This window comes from Dipodomys ordii, unplaced genomic scaffold (assembly GCF_000151885.1).
Source record: "Dipodomys ordii isolate 6190 unplaced genomic scaffold, Dord_2.0 Scaffold48, whole genome shotgun sequence".
Classification (NCBI taxonomy): Eukaryota; Metazoa; Chordata; class Mammalia; order Rodentia; family Heteromyidae; genus Dipodomys; species Dipodomys ordii.
The window spans coordinates 6,173,513-6,190,951 of NW_012267264.1; the positions used below are offsets into that span (position 1 = coordinate 6,173,513).

At 38.0% G+C, this 17,439-nt stretch overlaps 1 protein-coding gene across 1 annotated transcript in view; it reads right to left on the reverse strand.

The window, feature by feature from the left end:
- Cped1 (cadherin-like and PC-esterase domain containing 1) overlaps nt 1-17,439 on the reverse strand; it is a 241,432-nt gene that overhangs the window by 97,263 nt on the left and 126,730 nt on the right. The window contains exons 14-15 of the mRNA XM_013019900.1: nt 16,876-17,062; nt 15,685-15,853 (exon numbers count right to left, since the gene is read on the reverse strand). Coding sequence (XP_012875354.1) covers nt 15,685-15,853; nt 16,876-17,062 — 356 coding nt within the window. The remainder of the gene's footprint in view (nt 1-15,684; nt 15,854-16,875; nt 17,063-17,439) is intronic.

The window sequence follows — 17,439 nt, forward strand, 5'->3', positions numbered from 1 at the left end:
CAGCTTTGTAGGTAAATTGTGTTGATTCAAAGGCGCATTCAAAAGTTAACAGTATCAATTCACTGAACATTCAATAACGAGGAGGCTGATTCATCAAAATAGCCACATTCATTATAATGCTTCTACCACCTTGGATGGCAATCAATTTTATAAAAAGCCACAGATACATGAAATTATGTTTTTATCTAATGCTGTAGAGACTTGCAATCTAATAAATGGAGTACAAATGATTTAAAGGAAGTACTGAAACTTAAACTTCACAAATTACAACCTCACAATATTTTAGGACTTTTTCTTGAGTTATAACTTTTTTATCTCCCCTCATAGATATATAAGGGGAGATACATATATGAATAAAAGAAGAAAAGGAAAAAATAATGTTTAAACTTGAGACTTAGCGGTGGTTAAACATCTAGAGAATTGAAGGACATGAATGTATTTGAACTCTGGTGTGAGATCACTAAGGAAGGAAACCAAACATTGAAGAAGTAAGTTAAAGTGTAGGGAACATTATTGTATAAGAGGACTCTTTAAATAATATATATATATATACATATATTGGACAATTGATATCACATGCATGTATGACTCTTACACAGTGAAATACAAGGATTAATGGGATATCAATTATGTGCGATATCCATGCAAAATTATGTTCTCAAAAGTGAATGCATTCCATTAATAAGCAGTCTTTATTTTTATTACTTGTCAACTGGGAGTTTCCAATTTTCAAAGTTTTAGTAAAAGAAAGTACATGTTTAGGGGCTGGGAAGGTGGCTCACTGGTAGAGTGCTTGCCTTGCATGCATGAGGCCCTGGGTTCAACTCATCAGCACCACATAAGCAGAAGAAGCCAGAAGTGGCGCTGTGGCTCAAATGGTAGAGCACTAGTCTTGAGCTGAAGAGCTGAGGGATAGTGCCCAGGCCTAGAGTTCAGGCCCCACGACCGGAAAAAAAAAAAAAAAAAAGATATGTTTGCTTGTAGAATCTGCGCCTAGAAGTTGCTTTAAAAAACAGGCATAAACAAAAACACATACCAAATACTTAGAGGAAATTTATAACCTAAATACGCTTTTTTTTTTTGTCGGTCATGGGGCCTGAACTCTGGGCCTGGGTGCTGTCCCTCAGCTCTTCAGCTCGTGGTTAGCGCTCTACCACTTGAGCCAGAGCACCACATCTTGCTTTTTCTGCTCATGTGGTGCTGAGGAATCGAACCCAGGGCCTCATGCATGCAAGGCAAGCACTCTACCACTGAGCTACCTTCCCAGACTACACTACATTTTTTTTGGCAGTTCTTCACCTGATATTTGATGACCTCTCCTTTTTTTGCTTTAGTTCCCTTTTAATTTTTATAGATTTGAGTAATGCTTAATAAAGGCACATAAAACTATGACTTATAGTAATTCCTGATATCAAAATAATAATTGCAATATTCAGTTTGTTGTGACATGTTACAGAAACAAATCATGCATTCACTTGACATTGTTTTAGAAAATTCAAGGAAAATATACTTAGAAAATAATATTTGCCCTTCAGAATCACTTCAAAGAAGAACCAGACAATATTGCATCAAAAAGGACAACAGTGGTCCATAGAGGATTGGAAATCATATTAGAAGAAGCTCCACGTTGTTGGTTTGCCTTCCATTGTTAGAACAAATAACTTGAGGTTATCAGCTTACAAGCAAAGAGCTTGATTTGGGCTCACAGTTTAGGAGATTTCAGTTCATGGATGGCAAAATAAGAGAAGACCTTCTGAGGCCTCCCCAGAGAAACCCACTTCTTGTGGCTTTACCCACATGCTTGCCCTTGCATGCATGAGGCCGTGGGTTCAGTTCCTCAGCACCACATAAGTAGAAGAAGCCAGAAGTGGCATTGTGGATCATCAGCCTACTAAATGGAATACAGAACTGTACTTAAAAGAGAAATTTCCAGAACTGCATAATCCTGAGAGCAGGTGCTTATTTTTTGCGGGGAGAGGGAGTGGGAGAGTGAAGGGGTCAGGTAGTCGGATTTGAACTCATGCTTGCTAGGCAGGAATTATACTACTTGATCCATACCCACAGCCATGTTATTTTACTGATTTATTTCTTTAGATAGGATCATCTTTTTTTTTTTTTTACCTTTGATTGCCTGGAATATGAGCCTCATGCTTATTCTTGCTCATAATGGAGATGACAGGCATATGTCACCATACTTAGTCTTTGTGTTGAGATGGAGTACTATTCTTGCTGGCCTTACCTGAAATTTCAGTGAGACACTGTGTTGGGCTAGAACAGACATTTTTTTGAACATGAAAAAGGGAAGGGCATAAGCTTAAAGTCCACTTCCTGGACTAGATACAAAGCATCAGCATAACCTACAAACTCAGTTGAGCTTTGTTCTAGACCTACCTATGTCAGAATTGGAGACTAGGCCAACAATCTCTTCTAAGAACCAAGCAGATTTCAATGTATGTTCAAGTTTGAGAATCGTTCACTTAAGAAAAAATAACAGAAGAAGAATGAGAGAAAAGTGAAGGCAGCCAGCTATAGCAAGGGTGGCCCTGGTCAGAATGGTCCTTTGTCTTTCAGAGGAAGAATTCTGTAAACACCAAATACACACCTGCAGTCAGGTGTGAAGGCTAAGGCCTATCGTCCTAGGTAATGGGGCAGCAGAGATCAGGAAGATTTTGTTTTGAGGCCAGCCTAGACAACATGGTCCCCAGATTCCACCTCAACCAATAAAAATCTGGACATGGTGCTATAATCCTGTCATTCCAGCCACACAGAAAACAGAAATGGGAGGACTGCTGTCTAGGATAGCGGAGGCATATATGCAAGATACTACTTGAAAAATAATGAAATAAAAAAGGAGTAACTGTGGCTGGAGCAGTAGAGCATCTGTCTAGCACGCATGAGGTCCTGACTCCAAACTAAGTATCACTGAAATATGTGGAAGGCAGCCAGCAAAGGAAAACGAAACTAAGAGCTACAGGGAACATAAAAAGCCAACTACAGAAATGTCCTAGACTAGAGAGGAACTGAATGGCAAATAGCATATATAATCCTCAAATCCAGTATGGCTTACAGCCCTTTTTAAACCTTGAGCCAAATCAGCCAGTGGGTAGGCCCTGTGCCATCTGGAAAAGCATAAGGACACAGGATCTGATCAGGCCCCTTGGAATCAAACATGGGATGTCCTGAACTTTTGCTTTGGTACTTATGAACGCCTAACCAGACAACAAAGAGAACAGGAGTAGCAATAAATTCAGACTGAAGGCATTCTAGATTTTCATTTATTTAAAATATTTGGATTAGTCAGCTTTAAAAAGTCACTTGATCCATTGCCATGTAATACCCAAGGATTTTTTTTTAAGACTGTCACCAAATCATCAACTAGTCTATGTTTTGAATACTTTAAAGAAAAACTTTCTGCTTCTTCAGGTGACTTGTCTCATGAGAACGGACTCCTTACTTTGAACTAGTAACTATCTTCTTCTTGGCAGACTTAATCAAACACTAGGATTAAGGACATTGGTAAATATTACCCATTTTCAATCCTATCTTATGTGTGGAGAACTCTGTACTCTAAACTCTGTTACTTTTGCATTCTCTGTCTGGTAAGGGAGACAAGTATACGGGACCTAAACTTAGCCTCCTTGATCTCCCATCACAATGCTACACTTGAAGCAGATGACACAAATAAGAAAGATTAGCTTAGAATTCGCTTGTAGCCCTAATGTCCAGCACCTGAAGCAGAAACACCAGCCTTTGGTATCTGGCAAAGGAAGTATGCACAGTGTTGATGGCTGGCGTTAGAGTGCCATCCAGACCAGTTATTTCCCAAAGTGTGACAAGGTGCTTTTGTTACATATTACATAGTTCCTGGTTCTTGGTCCTCCCCTCAATTTCCCAATTCTATGTATTGTTTTATGTTTTTCTCCTTTTTGTTAGCCAGAATTGATTACTCTTTCCTCTACCCAGCAATGGTGAGTAATAAAGTAAGCACAGGGGAAGGTTGGGAGAAGTGGGGGAAGGGTCCAAGTCAGCAGCTGAGAGTAGTGAGGATGAGCACGACTGAAAGTTGCAGGAATCGAGCTAGAGTCTCCCCCAATCAAAATCTCACAGAAAATAGCTGTGCAATGCTCACTTGCAGACAGACCTCCAGAACAGTCTTGGCAATCCCAAGTTTTCCAAATCAGAAGGATAAACTGGATGAATGCATTTTTTCTCTTTTTGAATGTGGAATTTAAATTTTATACCATTTTTTATTATACCAATTTCTTTTAAAAGTGAAATCTTCACTGTGTGGGTCTGCCAAAACAACTTTTGAAGTCGGACGTATTTATCAACATACTCATTAGAGGCATTCTTCCCCCTAAAGTTTGGAAAGAGTTTGAAAATGAATACCAGTACGGTTTAGATATTCATAATTGTTTACACATGTTTCAGTAACAAAATATATGTGGGGGGGTGGCACTTCACTTTTAGGATTTGGGACAGCTGGAAATTATTATCATTATGGTTTAAAATGTTCTAACTGGATAATGGTGTTAAAAGAATATAACATTCTGCAATGTTTCCTCCTAACATGGGACACTTATCATTTTATTAAATGGAATCATTTACATACACATTGGCTAATATCTATTTGCACCTGGAGGTGCTAGAAGAAGTAGGAGCCCAGAGGAAGCGAGATGTAGAAGCTGACTGAGGCTTATTATTACTAATTCTACTATTGTTGCCCGGAGAAATCCAAGTACCCCATATATGGGCTAGATAATTAGTAATGCACATTCTGCAGTATAAGGCCCTAATGAAATCCTGAAGAGATAAGACACCATTTCCAATCATGTGAAGAATACCAAATATCTTGGAGAAATGTAAAAGATTCTTTTTGTATTTGCTTCTTTCTCCAAAAGAAAAAAATGATTAGGAAGGTATTCCTGTGCCTCCCGGAACCTGTTCCTTCTAAGCAGCTAGACTATGTTAAAAGCCAAAAGGAAACAAGGTTCAAAGGAAATTCATCTAATATTTGTGCTCTGTCTTTGAAAGGGGGTGAGAGGCTGTTCATTGGCAGTGTGTAGCCAGTTGCCAAGGAGGGCAGCGTGCCAGACTAAGGGGTTGTGATCACAGAAGGACTTAGCATGAAAAGGAGGATGCCAAGGTCCTAAGCAGTCAGGCCATTCTGGGGGCTTTACACCAATAATTAGTTTTTCATTCATTGCCAATATTGACACAGAGAAATGTATTCATGTAGTTCCTAACAAAAAATGCAAGCCCATAAACACTATGGGAGTTGATAATAATAATTATGCCTTCTATGTTAATGTTCTGATCTATAATTACCTCATTTGTTGATTGGCTATTGCAGACTTGGTGATTGGCAAAGTAGGTTCATCTTAGGAGACTTTTAAAGTAATGATTTAGTATTTTCTCACAAATATGCTGCATTTCTTTTGTTAACATCTTTTTATCATCTATAAACTTTGATATATCAAGACATATGCCACTAAAATTTAACCAATAAGGCCATGGAGTTGCATCAAGCATTGTAATTTAGGATCAGTGTTTTTGCATGATTGACTTCCTTAAGGGGAAACTCCAGGCACTCAGTACATCTGGACTCAGTAACTGTCCTGTGTAAGACATCGTGTTGGATTATAGGTCTGGCCTTTTGTCTTCATGCTGGGGGAAAGACACACTGCCCCCAACCCACCCCCATCACCTGCCTTTCAGGTAATGGATGTGCCTGGACCCCTGGAGATAGGGTTGGGCACTTGGCTGTTAGGTTACTGAATCTGTCAGTCCAGTGCCAGGGACTGAGAATTTCCTGAGGATCTGCCCCCTGTGCCAACCTATTTAGGCCCGGACCAGGCTAGCTGCCAGACTCCATGCCACATGTGTCTCCATGATCGTGTCCTGTATCCTGTCTCCTGGCTCATCTCCAGTCAGCATGATGTCCCAATTCAGCTCTCCATTGGTTGAATTGGCTTGTTGGTATTGTTTTTGTTATTTCTTTCCTCTTTAGCATGTTTCCTAGCTGTGTTATGTGTATTTGCGTGCTGCAGGCCTTTGTAACAACTGGCAGCCTGTTAACTGTATAATACAGACTCCAATATTCTGTATTTTAAAATGTGGCTTCTGGGATGATTTACCTTACAACAAAACGTCCTCCTCTGTTTTCAGAGAACATGTATGCTAGCAGCCTGAACCTCTGAGGTGGGCCCGGCCCTCTGCATGGAGTACTGCATTCTCATTTGTGTGCCTACAGCACATACTCACTAGCAAACCTTACTGGTCAGTGCACAGGAACATTTTCTTGGCATTACCTAATAGAAACACTGGGCCAAGCTTTCTTTGAACAAGAAGCAATTTGTTACAGCCTGCTGAAAGAAAGCACATCGACATGGTTGACTAATGACTCTATAAATGGCCCCAATGATACACAATTAACTTTCCATGTGTTTCCAGGAGTACAATTCAGTATACTACTTTCTGAGCCTGTGAGAAAAAAGTAATGTCTAGATAGCTCCTTACTATTTCTTTCTAAGGCAAGCATTCGATTTGATGGCTTTGGGAAATATAAATGATTGTTGATTTTCTGTGCTAACAAAGACCATTGAAAGATGACACAAAATTCCAAAGTACTGTGCTGTTATATAGATGGTAATGTCTTCATATTTAACAAAATTAAACAATGTATGTAAACAGTATAGTCCCTGGAACAAAACAGGCATTAAGTAACTTGAATTGTAACTATGTATATTTACATGAGAAATGAAATTATTCTTATTGTGTTTGTCACTTGCAGTGGTTTTTTGCTTTGGTCTGTTCTGTGAAGTACTAGGATAGAATTTATGCCTGGCTTCCTTTCCAAACCTTAGAAATAGTACAGCATTGGGTGTCATGCCATTTCTTCAGTCAAATCTTGTACTGGATATTCATATTTACTCTGAATGGGCTCATAGGAATTAATTGCTTGAACGTGTCATACAGAGAACTAAACTATGTTGTTTAAAAATGTCGTTTATTGATTATCATATTCTAGGATTGGTTTGGTTGTAATATGGAGACACAAAAATGCTTAATTGAGCAGCTACCATTTGTTGCCATTGTTGCTCTCCTGGTGAGTATCTCTGCTGGAATTAGTTTGGACTTGAAAATGGAGAGGAACACGGAGAATGCAAGATAAAATAGCCAAAGACCTTTTCAAGCCATGAATGCCTACAGAAAAGGGGCATTCCAGCTTGGGGTTACCAAAGGGCATCACCTTATGTGCTTCTCTTCTATCTACAACCTCCTTCAGAAGCTCACATCATATCTGAAATACAATGATTCCAGCAGGCATTTTCAAAACAGACAACAACAATAATAATACCCTCTAAGGGCTCATTTCTATTTTCCTGTCTGGTTAAGAAATCAGAACATGAACTCTCTGCCAAAACATAAATTTCAAGAAAACAAAAGGAGAAAATACAGTAGAGTAGAAGTTTGTATTCTGTAAATCTGGATGCTCTTAGATGCTGGGAAAACACAATGCCCTTCCACATTGTACTGGCTCTGTTAGGTTAACAGTAGTAAAACTTCGCTTTTCTTAGTCAAAGAAGTAAATGTGGCTGGGAGCAACATAGAACAGATGTTTTGAGCATGCTTTTTTATTTAAATAGTAACTTATCTGACTATAAGTTATATTAACTCAGGCGATGAGTGTTTAACATCACTTTCTCACCAAGACCGGAAGATCTTTTATACAAGTGCTAAAATAGATCATGAAATAAGGAATGCACTGCTCATATCTTTGCTTGCTTTATAAGAAAATGATTGCCAAGAATCTCCATGCCTTGGATATCTGTAAATGCTTCTTGGCCTATATATTCCAAATGCCCAGTTCGCACTGTGCTTGTGGAAATAACATTTCACGTCCCTCCTTGTTGTAGGTGTTTTTGTTTTGTTTACTCTTTTAGGTGGACTTCTTTTGAAAATACTGGGCTTTGAAATTTGGGCTTATGAGGCAGGTACTCTAACCTCTGAGCAATGTCTCTGCCCCTATTTTCTGCTGCTAATTTTTAAGATAGGGCCTCATTTCTTGCTCAGGCTAATGCCTAGACACTGACGAGCCTATTTTTTGGCTTCCAGTTGTAGCTAGGATGACAGGCATTCACCATCACATCCAAGTCCAGCTTTTTATTGAGAAGGTATCCAATAAAATTTCATGTGCAAAATGGCCTTGAAACATGATCTTAACAATCTCGGCCTCCAGATGGACCATTGAGGAAAGCTGGTAAAGGATTTCTCAGTTCATTAACAAACTTGCACCAACAGAACTTAAAAGCATTCAAAAGGTTCAGTGTGGAAGTCAACAGCACTTAACCTGACTTGAAATAACCCATCCATCCCAGGCCACTGGTAATACAATGGATGTCTATAGTGCATCCATCAGGCCAAAATAGAAGAGGAATATCAGGTTAGTTACCAGCCATGGTAGGCACACAGCCTATGGCACAGGACACTGTTTGTGGCTCATGAAAATGTTTGAATAGGCATGTTTAATTAGGCAAGTGAATCTACAATGTAGTAGGCTAGGTGAGTTACATGAGTTTTTAACATATGGAAGGGCTTAGCAGGATGCAGACCCATTGTAAATGGATTCAAATCCCACCCTGCCACTAAGAGAGCTTGGAGAAGGCTTCTCACCTTACTAAAGCCTTAGTATGTCTACAAAGGAAAAAGGAAACAGTATAAAAATCACCTTTGTTTATAGGTGTGTGGGGAGCATTGAATAAGACAGGAAGGTAAAGTGCTTAATGCTTTGCACAAACACAAGTTCCTCAGGCATTGCACTGCGCCTTGCATGCCTCTGCTGCTGCTGCTCAGCATTCTCTGCCTCCCCAGCACAGATTGTGTTTTAGAACAAAGCCTTGCACCTAATGACTTCGTACTAGTTAAGAGCATTTCCCTGAAGCACGGATTCTATTGTTGAAAATGAAATCACATTCCTTGATAAGCTGAAGTAGACACTGTGACTTAAAAAAATGCTAACATGGACATTTAATGAATATTAAGGCTTGGAAAACTAACACATTTTTTCATCATGGAAAAGTGAGTTTCTGTTCTCTTATTATGGAACCTATGCCAAGACATTAAGCAACTATCACTTTGCGGTATTTTGTACTACTCCTCTGTGGTACTGAAAGAGTACAAAAATAAATGGGAAAATTATAAAGCATTTCCAAATACTGTAATTGAAGTCATTCACACACCATTTAAAAACTCACCATCTAAAGGGCTAATTATTTTTTAAAATCAGCAAACCAATTTTAAACATGTAGACAAATGTCAGACAAGTCTTTTGTAAAAAGTGATATGTCCTGCTGTGTGGTAGTCTGAGCTACTCAAGAGAAGAACACAGGAAGAGCATGTGTTGAGGCTAGTCATGGTAAAAAGGCAAACTAAGGTAAAAAAAAAAAAAAACCAAGAGACTATCTTAAAAAATCAAACAAATCAGAAAAAAAAGAAAAGAAAAAGGACTGGAACTGTGGCTCAAGTGGTAGAGCATTTGTCTAGCAAGTACAAAATACAAAGTATATACATATATACAAATATACACACATAGTTATATTTTTATTTTATTTATATATTTATATTTATCTATGTGTATATACATTGTATCTTCTTTTCATGTGTTTTTATTTGGCAAATTGTAAGATATTTTAAAATGAAAACTGATTTTTAGCAAATAGGTCTATGAAATATAGTCGCCTGGGCTTGTGCTGTCCAACTGCTCTGTAGATTTGATTTATAGTTTTATTCTGACACAACACTTCAGGAGCAAAATGTATATGAGACCATGGATTAGTTATACAAATGAACCTCAGTGAATGTTTTATTGTTATCCATGTCAAAAACTTAGATTTAGGAAATTGTATAAAGAGAAATACTTCTCCACATGTATTTTCATTTCCTTAGAACATAAATATGTTTTCTTAATTCCGAGCATGACATTTTCCAGCCACAATAAGTTTATTTATTACTACCTAAATCATTCCTCTTAACAGCAAAATGTTATATACTTGTGAGTAAATCAAAATGAAAAAACAGTCCAAGTATGTTCTGTGATGCTTTTTTGTTTGAGTCAGAGCACTTTTTATTCAACTGAATGCACATTTGTGATTATATTAATTGCATTACAATCGGAAAAGATAGCTAATTGATGAGTAGAACAAAGAACTGCCAGAATGATACCACTGACTAGGAATGATTAAAAGTGTGAAGACGAAAACAGATAATGTGTCTCTAACACATAATGTGGAAGGATTACTTGGAAAGTACTCATGCGGCTAATCAATACACAGGACAAGAACAGGAACTGTTAATTGGTCTAAATCAGTGATTGGCAATTGGATTGATGTTGCCCCACAGGGATCCTGGCAATGTTTGAAAACAGAGTTTGCTATCACAATTTGGAGGAAGGACACTACTGGAATCCTGTGTCAGGTGCCACTAGACAGCCCTCATGCCAGCTTCCCAAAGAATTACCCAGTGCCACCTGTCAACAGTGCCCGCGATGAAACCCCTGGTTCCATTTTTTTTTTTGTCAGTTATGGGGCCTGAACTCTGGGCCTGGGCAATGTCCCTCAGCTCTTCAACTCAAGACTAGCACTCTACCACTTGAGCCACAGCGCTACTTCCAGCTTTTTCTGCTTATGTGGTGCTGAGGAGTTGAACCCAGGACCTCATGCAAGGCAAGCACTCTATCACTGAGCCACCTCCCCTGCCCCCTGCTTCCAATTTTGTATCAGTTAAATTACCTCTTTCTCCCTCACCCAAAACAACTGAAATTTGTCTGTGGCTACTATACCCAATTTTTCATTATTATAATAATAATTGTAATAGTCATTAAGTAAATTTTTAGGAGATTTTTATGGCTAAGCAGGTACTTAATGATTGAAAATATGAACAATGTAAATGCCTAACAATTAACTATTTTATTAGTCACTGAAATGTCATACTAGTGTTATGGCTCAAGTGGTATCGCATTTGCTTAGTAAGGATGAAGCCCTAGGTTCAAACTTGGAAATCACTAATGTAAAATTTTAGCAACTGACAAATATATTTGGTGAGATTTAATCCTTATTGTACTGATGACAAGAGCTGTGATCCTTGGGACATGATTAGCCTGTGAATGGGATCATGTGCCTCATGAAAGGTCTGGAGAGAACCAAGTTAGGCCATGATTCTGCTCTTTGGCTCTTCTTCCTTGTGGGGACACATTTCTCCCTTTTCCCTGTTGGAAACTTCCACCAAGTACGGATGTATTTATAAGGCCTCATCAGACACAAAGGCCAGGGCCTTGATCTTGGGTTTCCAAGATCAGTGTATTCTATGAGGAATACATTTCCAATCTTTATAGTGATCCAGTTTCAGGAATTTTGTTACAGCAACACAAATGCTTAACAAAGTTTATTTGAAATTTCATAATAGTCTGTTAGATGAAAATCTACTTTAAAAGGAGAAATTGCAATGTTTTCTTCCTTACCTATAAGTCAACTATCACAAACATTTAATTGTTCTTTTAGATTTGCATGTATAAATTTTAGATATTCAAATAGAACAACCTGGCATTTTAATCTGCAATCATTCAATCCTGAGAATACAGTGAGAGTACTGTTGCAGTAGGCAGAAAAACCAAAGAACAATTTGAACATCAATATTTGTGTGTGTGTATGTGTGTGTAAATATTATTCTTTAACTTAATTTATTGTTATTATAGAGATGATGTACAGAGGGATTAGAATTACCTGAGTCAGGTAATGAATACATTTTCTTTCATACAGTTTCTTCTGTTTCCTCATTCTCAATGTTTTTAAGTTTTATAATATATAACTGCTTATATATTAGCTTAATTTGGAAATTTTCAAAAACCCAAGAATTGACAGGGGATTTTTATCTCCATTGTTTCTTTGGATAAGATCCTTTGTTGGGCTATATTAGCTTTCAATGAACCTAAACACCCTAATAAGATTAAACATAAAAGAAAGTGGAGAAAGAGCTTTGCATTAGCATTTTCACTCCAGCACATGGTGAGAAAATGCTACCTGCGCTGTTGGATTTTCCCAGTCTGTGAGGCTGTTTGGCTTAGCTTAAGTATCCAAACCAAACTATAATATTCATGCCAATTTTTGTCCTGTTCACTCATTTGACAATTTGAAAAGGCAAACCTTCAGAATACTTGTACTTATTAGACACTTTTCCATGTTATAAAATATACCACTTATTTTAGGACCACACATAAACTTTAAATTAAGACCTCCTGTAAAAGTTCCTTATAAATGACTAAATTACTTTTCTGCAATCACCTATAAGATTCATCCCACAAGAACTTTCTGTTATTTTTCTTCTCGTTATAGTAATAAATTCCTAACATAATCTGTTCTCCAGGGTAAATGCCTGGCAATTATCTTGTTTCTGATTAATATGCTATTTGAGAAGGGAAGCAAGCATATCTTCGAAGATAACAATGCATACCTTCCTACTAACATTTCTTTCTAGTTTTATTGAGCTGAAGTTTATATGTAAGTATCTCCATATATTGCATATTTTACATAGTATATATTTATATCCAGTAAATTGCCCTAATCATAAGTACATATTCAATTAAGGTTTCATAATTCTATATACCCAGTTACATGTGAACACTGGCAAAGTCAAGATTGGAGACATTTACTCAAAAGTTGCCTCATGCTTAGAGTAACCCATACCATCATGATAACTACCATTCTTATTGTTATCATCATAGACTAATAGACTACCTTTGCTGGCAAGTAAACCTCATATAAATGAAATATAACATATCTTTATATTGTATTTAATCTTTATTCTCATCATGATATGTGTATCACTGATTAATTTATTATCAAGTGTGTAGACAATGTGGTATTAGACTCAGCATTTTCCTTATTGGATTAATTCTACCTTTTAGCTATTGCGAGCAAAACTGATCTGATTGTCTTTCACATGTGTCTGTTGATATATGTACAACTTCATGCATCATGGGTAGATAACTAGTTTATCCTACAGTCCTATAGGATATGTATGAAGTTAACTTTAATAAATAGTCAAAGTTTTCCAAAGTCACTAACCATTTTCTAGTTCAACCAGCAGTGTGCGAAAGAGAAATTGCTCCACCAAAAAGGTAAGAATATGTGGTTTGAAAATAATTATATACCTACAAACATGTGTCCACATCTACATAAATTCAACTTTATCTCGGTTTTTATTCATTGTTTTAGCATTTTTTCATGGCTCCCTTATCTGTTTGTCAAAATCAGAAAAAGACTGAGATGGCACAACAGCCAAAATAGAAGAAACTGGAAAGCAGAAAATTAAGAGAGGCATAGTTTGAAATTTTCTCTAAACTAGCCCAATATTTTCTCAGCAGAACAAATATTAATATTTATTTTATTAGAGTGACATCGGATAAGCAGGAAAATGAAACACACTATGTACTCTCCCTTTCATGGACTGCCCCTTGAAATTTGTTACACTAAAGCTTCAGAGAGGTTCTGTCGTTAAAAACAATAACTTCATCTAAACCATTGTCTCATAAACCTTTTTGGCCATGAAATTCTAGTCTACCTTCTTTAAAATATATTAATTAATAGCTTTCAAAGTGATTTTTTACTTGCTTTATACTTTTAGACAATGTGAAATTCCCTTTGATTGAATGACAATTCAAAAATTAAAAATATGAGTTTCCTTAGCAAATAAAAATAACTGCAAGATCTGGCTCAAAAGGTTGCCCTCATTTAGAGTACTTTCCCCTGCACAGCTGAGGAAGAAGACACTATGCTTGTCAGCAAACAGTAATTTGCAGATCCTGTTCATGATGCTTCCACCGTTTCCTTCTCTATGTCCCCCAGAGGGTGGATACCCCTTGCTTCTAAGCTCGAAGGAAAAAGTCACGGCATCTTAACTTCAGACTTCACAAGTTCTCATTGAAAACTCTGAAGGTACCACTGCTGTGCAGCAGCTCCGCACCTCCACCCCAACCAGCCAGGCCCACCCAGAGGCCTGGGAGCTTCCAGGAGGCTGTACTCACCACACTGACCTGAAGGGGGCGCTGTGCATGGACAAGACAACGTGAAGAAAGCTCCATGCTGAGACACTGAGCATCTACTGTCATGTGTCAGCTTAGCTGGGTCCTTAACAAGTGTGTTAAAGCTTACCAGGTTAAGTATTTTGCACTATTTTTGCAGTAAAATTCATGGAAAACCCTAACAGTTCTGTTTCTTACTGTGTGTATGTAAAAATACTGAAATATTGCATAGCGTTTTACAAAACCCCTAACATGCAGAGATGCTGTCGATCTGATCAAATAGGATGTGAGTGATATTTTATAAAGTTTTTGGGTTTTTTGTTTGTTTGTTTTTGTTTTTTGTCGGTCGTGGGGCTTGATTCTGGGTCTGGGCGCTGTCCCTCAGCTCTTCAGCTCAAGGTGAAGGCTCTACCACTTGAGCCACAGCATCACTTCTGGTTTTCTCGTGGTTAATTATTGATAAGAGTATCACAGACTTTCCTGCCTGGGCTGGCTTTGAACCGTGATCTCATATCTCAGCCTCCTGAGCAGCTAGGATTACAGGCATGAGCCACTGGCGCTGGACAACAAAGTTATTTTGTGTGGTATCAATTCTGTTTTGCCTCATAGTATTTAGCAAAAAATAAAATAAAATTCCTCATATTAAAAAATCTTAGGGATATACACTTTATAAAATATTTGGAAAGTATATATTGGGAAAAGCCTAGATAGTGGTAGTGGTGGAGAATGACTATTGCCAATTGATAGCAAAATCAACACAGTATAATCTACCCACCGAAGTATAATTAGAATTTAACAATGATTCTGTACATCAAAGCTCCCAGTATATGACATGCATTCTTTCAATATTACCCAAGTGTATTTACTTTTAGAGATTCTACTGTTCAGTAGATAAATTATAGGAATACCAATTATTACTTCTCTACAATCATCTGTAGTATGGGTATATATCATATGAAAAAATGTAGAAGATTACACATAAAATCCTTTAAAATAAAAAGTCAAAAGCAGAGGGAAAAACCACAAAAAAGACATTCCAAAACTAGCAAAGATTACCCACCAACATGGCATATGCTGTTCAAAGGAGAAACTACAGTCTTGAGATATGATTAAGGTTTGAGAAGTGAATGGGAAATACATCTACCAGAAGTAAATTTAATTTTGCTTATTCAGTATCCCATCTGTTAAACCAACAAACAAAAAAAGTCCTGGAAATTTTCTTTTCATTCTTTAAGATGAATTCCATTGAACGTAGTTGAAATTCTCAAAAGTAGATCTGGGGACAAATCCAAGGAAAACAGCAAAGTTTAAAAGGGAAACATGAAATGAATTTCAAAATGAAGTGTTAGTACTCAGACCTTTTAGTCAAAATAGGAACCGCAATAAATCTACTGAACGCAAGGAGTACAGGGAGTGGCCACGGCACTAAAAAGAAAAGCATTCAGGATGAGGTGTCACATACCCGCCTCACACTCTTGCTCTTGTACAGACCGCATTGAGATTTGAGAACACATGATTTCCTGCAACAATTTTCAGCTGGCATTTTTTTGCCTGGGTTACCAAATCATTCCCATTTGAACTCAAGCACAAATGTAAAGTTCACTTACCTGCACAAAACCGCAGGCTGTGAAGTCCTCAAAGAAAGGCAGACTTGGGCGATGTTCTCTGTAGATGGTGAGTTTATAGGTGATCCGTGTCTCCCCCTCTGCTGGAGATTCATCTACCACTATCACTGAGATTCTGTTTATTCCTAATCCCAGAGGGTAGTTGGCAGAGCTAGGGACCAACACGGACAAGAGGAATGAATAGAGACAGAATTAATATGAGTGAGGTACATTTAACTCAGCCCAAATGACTCAGATATCATGATTTATTAAACGACTTCTACTTGCATAACATAGATAAGATCTGTACAACTGCAGAACATTTCTACAATGAAAGGAAAATTAAATTTGTTCTATAAAGATTTGAGGAGAGCAAGTACTGCCCTCCATTGGCTAAAGGGAAAGGAACGAATAACCAATTGTCAGGGTTCACATTATCTCATTGACTAGAATGATGAAAATAGACTATTACATAGAACTGGGAACAAACTGCCACAAAATCCAAAGAACCAAGGTTAGAATCCTTACTTCTGTGGCTTGAACCTTCTTTTCTTTCTTCTAAACACTCAGGTATCTGGGATGCCTAGAGCCTCTCTCCCTACAACACGGAGCTGTGAGCATTTATGTTATAAGGTCCTATTCTCCTTTCAGAATTACAAACAAAAAGTCAAAAAAGACTTTCAAACATGTCACTATCATTTTTAAGCAACGAACCCCTGATGATTCTTAGATGTGAGAGAAGTTGGCTTGGGGTTACTGTCCAGGAGTAACTCCAACAACCTGAGAACATGAAGATGGTAAGAAACAGAATTCTCCTTAATGGTTCCTCCTGATACGTTATATAACAAGATCCTCTCCTGTTACATCATTACAAAGATTAGTCACAGATTGTGAATAACTGAGTAGGGCATAGATGTGCTTTGGGGGAGGGGGTAGTGAGGGAGGGCGGAGAGACCAGGACTTAAAACTCGGTACCTGATGCTAAGCTCATTGCCTAGTGCTCTACCAACTGGGCCCTATCTCCAACCCCTAACTGTGCTTTTTAAAAGCACATTAGGCCTGAAAGGGGGATAGATTCATACCCTGGCAAGTCTCCAAGTGACCATGTAGTTCACCTATTCCTGAGCCATTTTTAAAGGTTGGGTCACAAGTCAGCTCTCCACTTCGAGGTCTCAGTTCATCCCCAGCCTGTACCTTGGGCCTGTTCGCTCTTGCAGGTGCACACTGCACTGGCAGTCAGAAGCTTCTGCGCGGATGGTCACCGTCACCACATCAAATGGCACCTCAGCGTAATAATCTCTGATCTTCGAATTAAATTCAGGGTTTAGTTCCAAGCGCGGGTGTGTGTAGATCTGCTTGAGATGACACAACGTGTGTTTATCTGTTAAGAAATACAAGAGAATGACAAAGACAACTATAAAATTGTTCGATCTCTCTTGCATCTTATATATACATTTTTTCTAATTTGGAGAGGGGGAGGGAAATAACAAAACGCTGACGGAAGGATACAGGTTGACCCATTGTAACAATGAGATGCACAAGACACTATGCTAAAAAAACGAACTTTACAACTTCCGGGGGGGGGGGCAGCGGTGGGGAGAGAGGAGTTGGGGAGGTGGAGAGGTAAGGGCTGGTAGGGAAAAAACAAAGGAGGGGGTAGTAACAATGCTCGATAGGAAATGTACTCATTACCTTACTCATGTAACTGTAACCCCTCTGTACAGTACCTTTACAATAATACACATTAAGAAAACACTT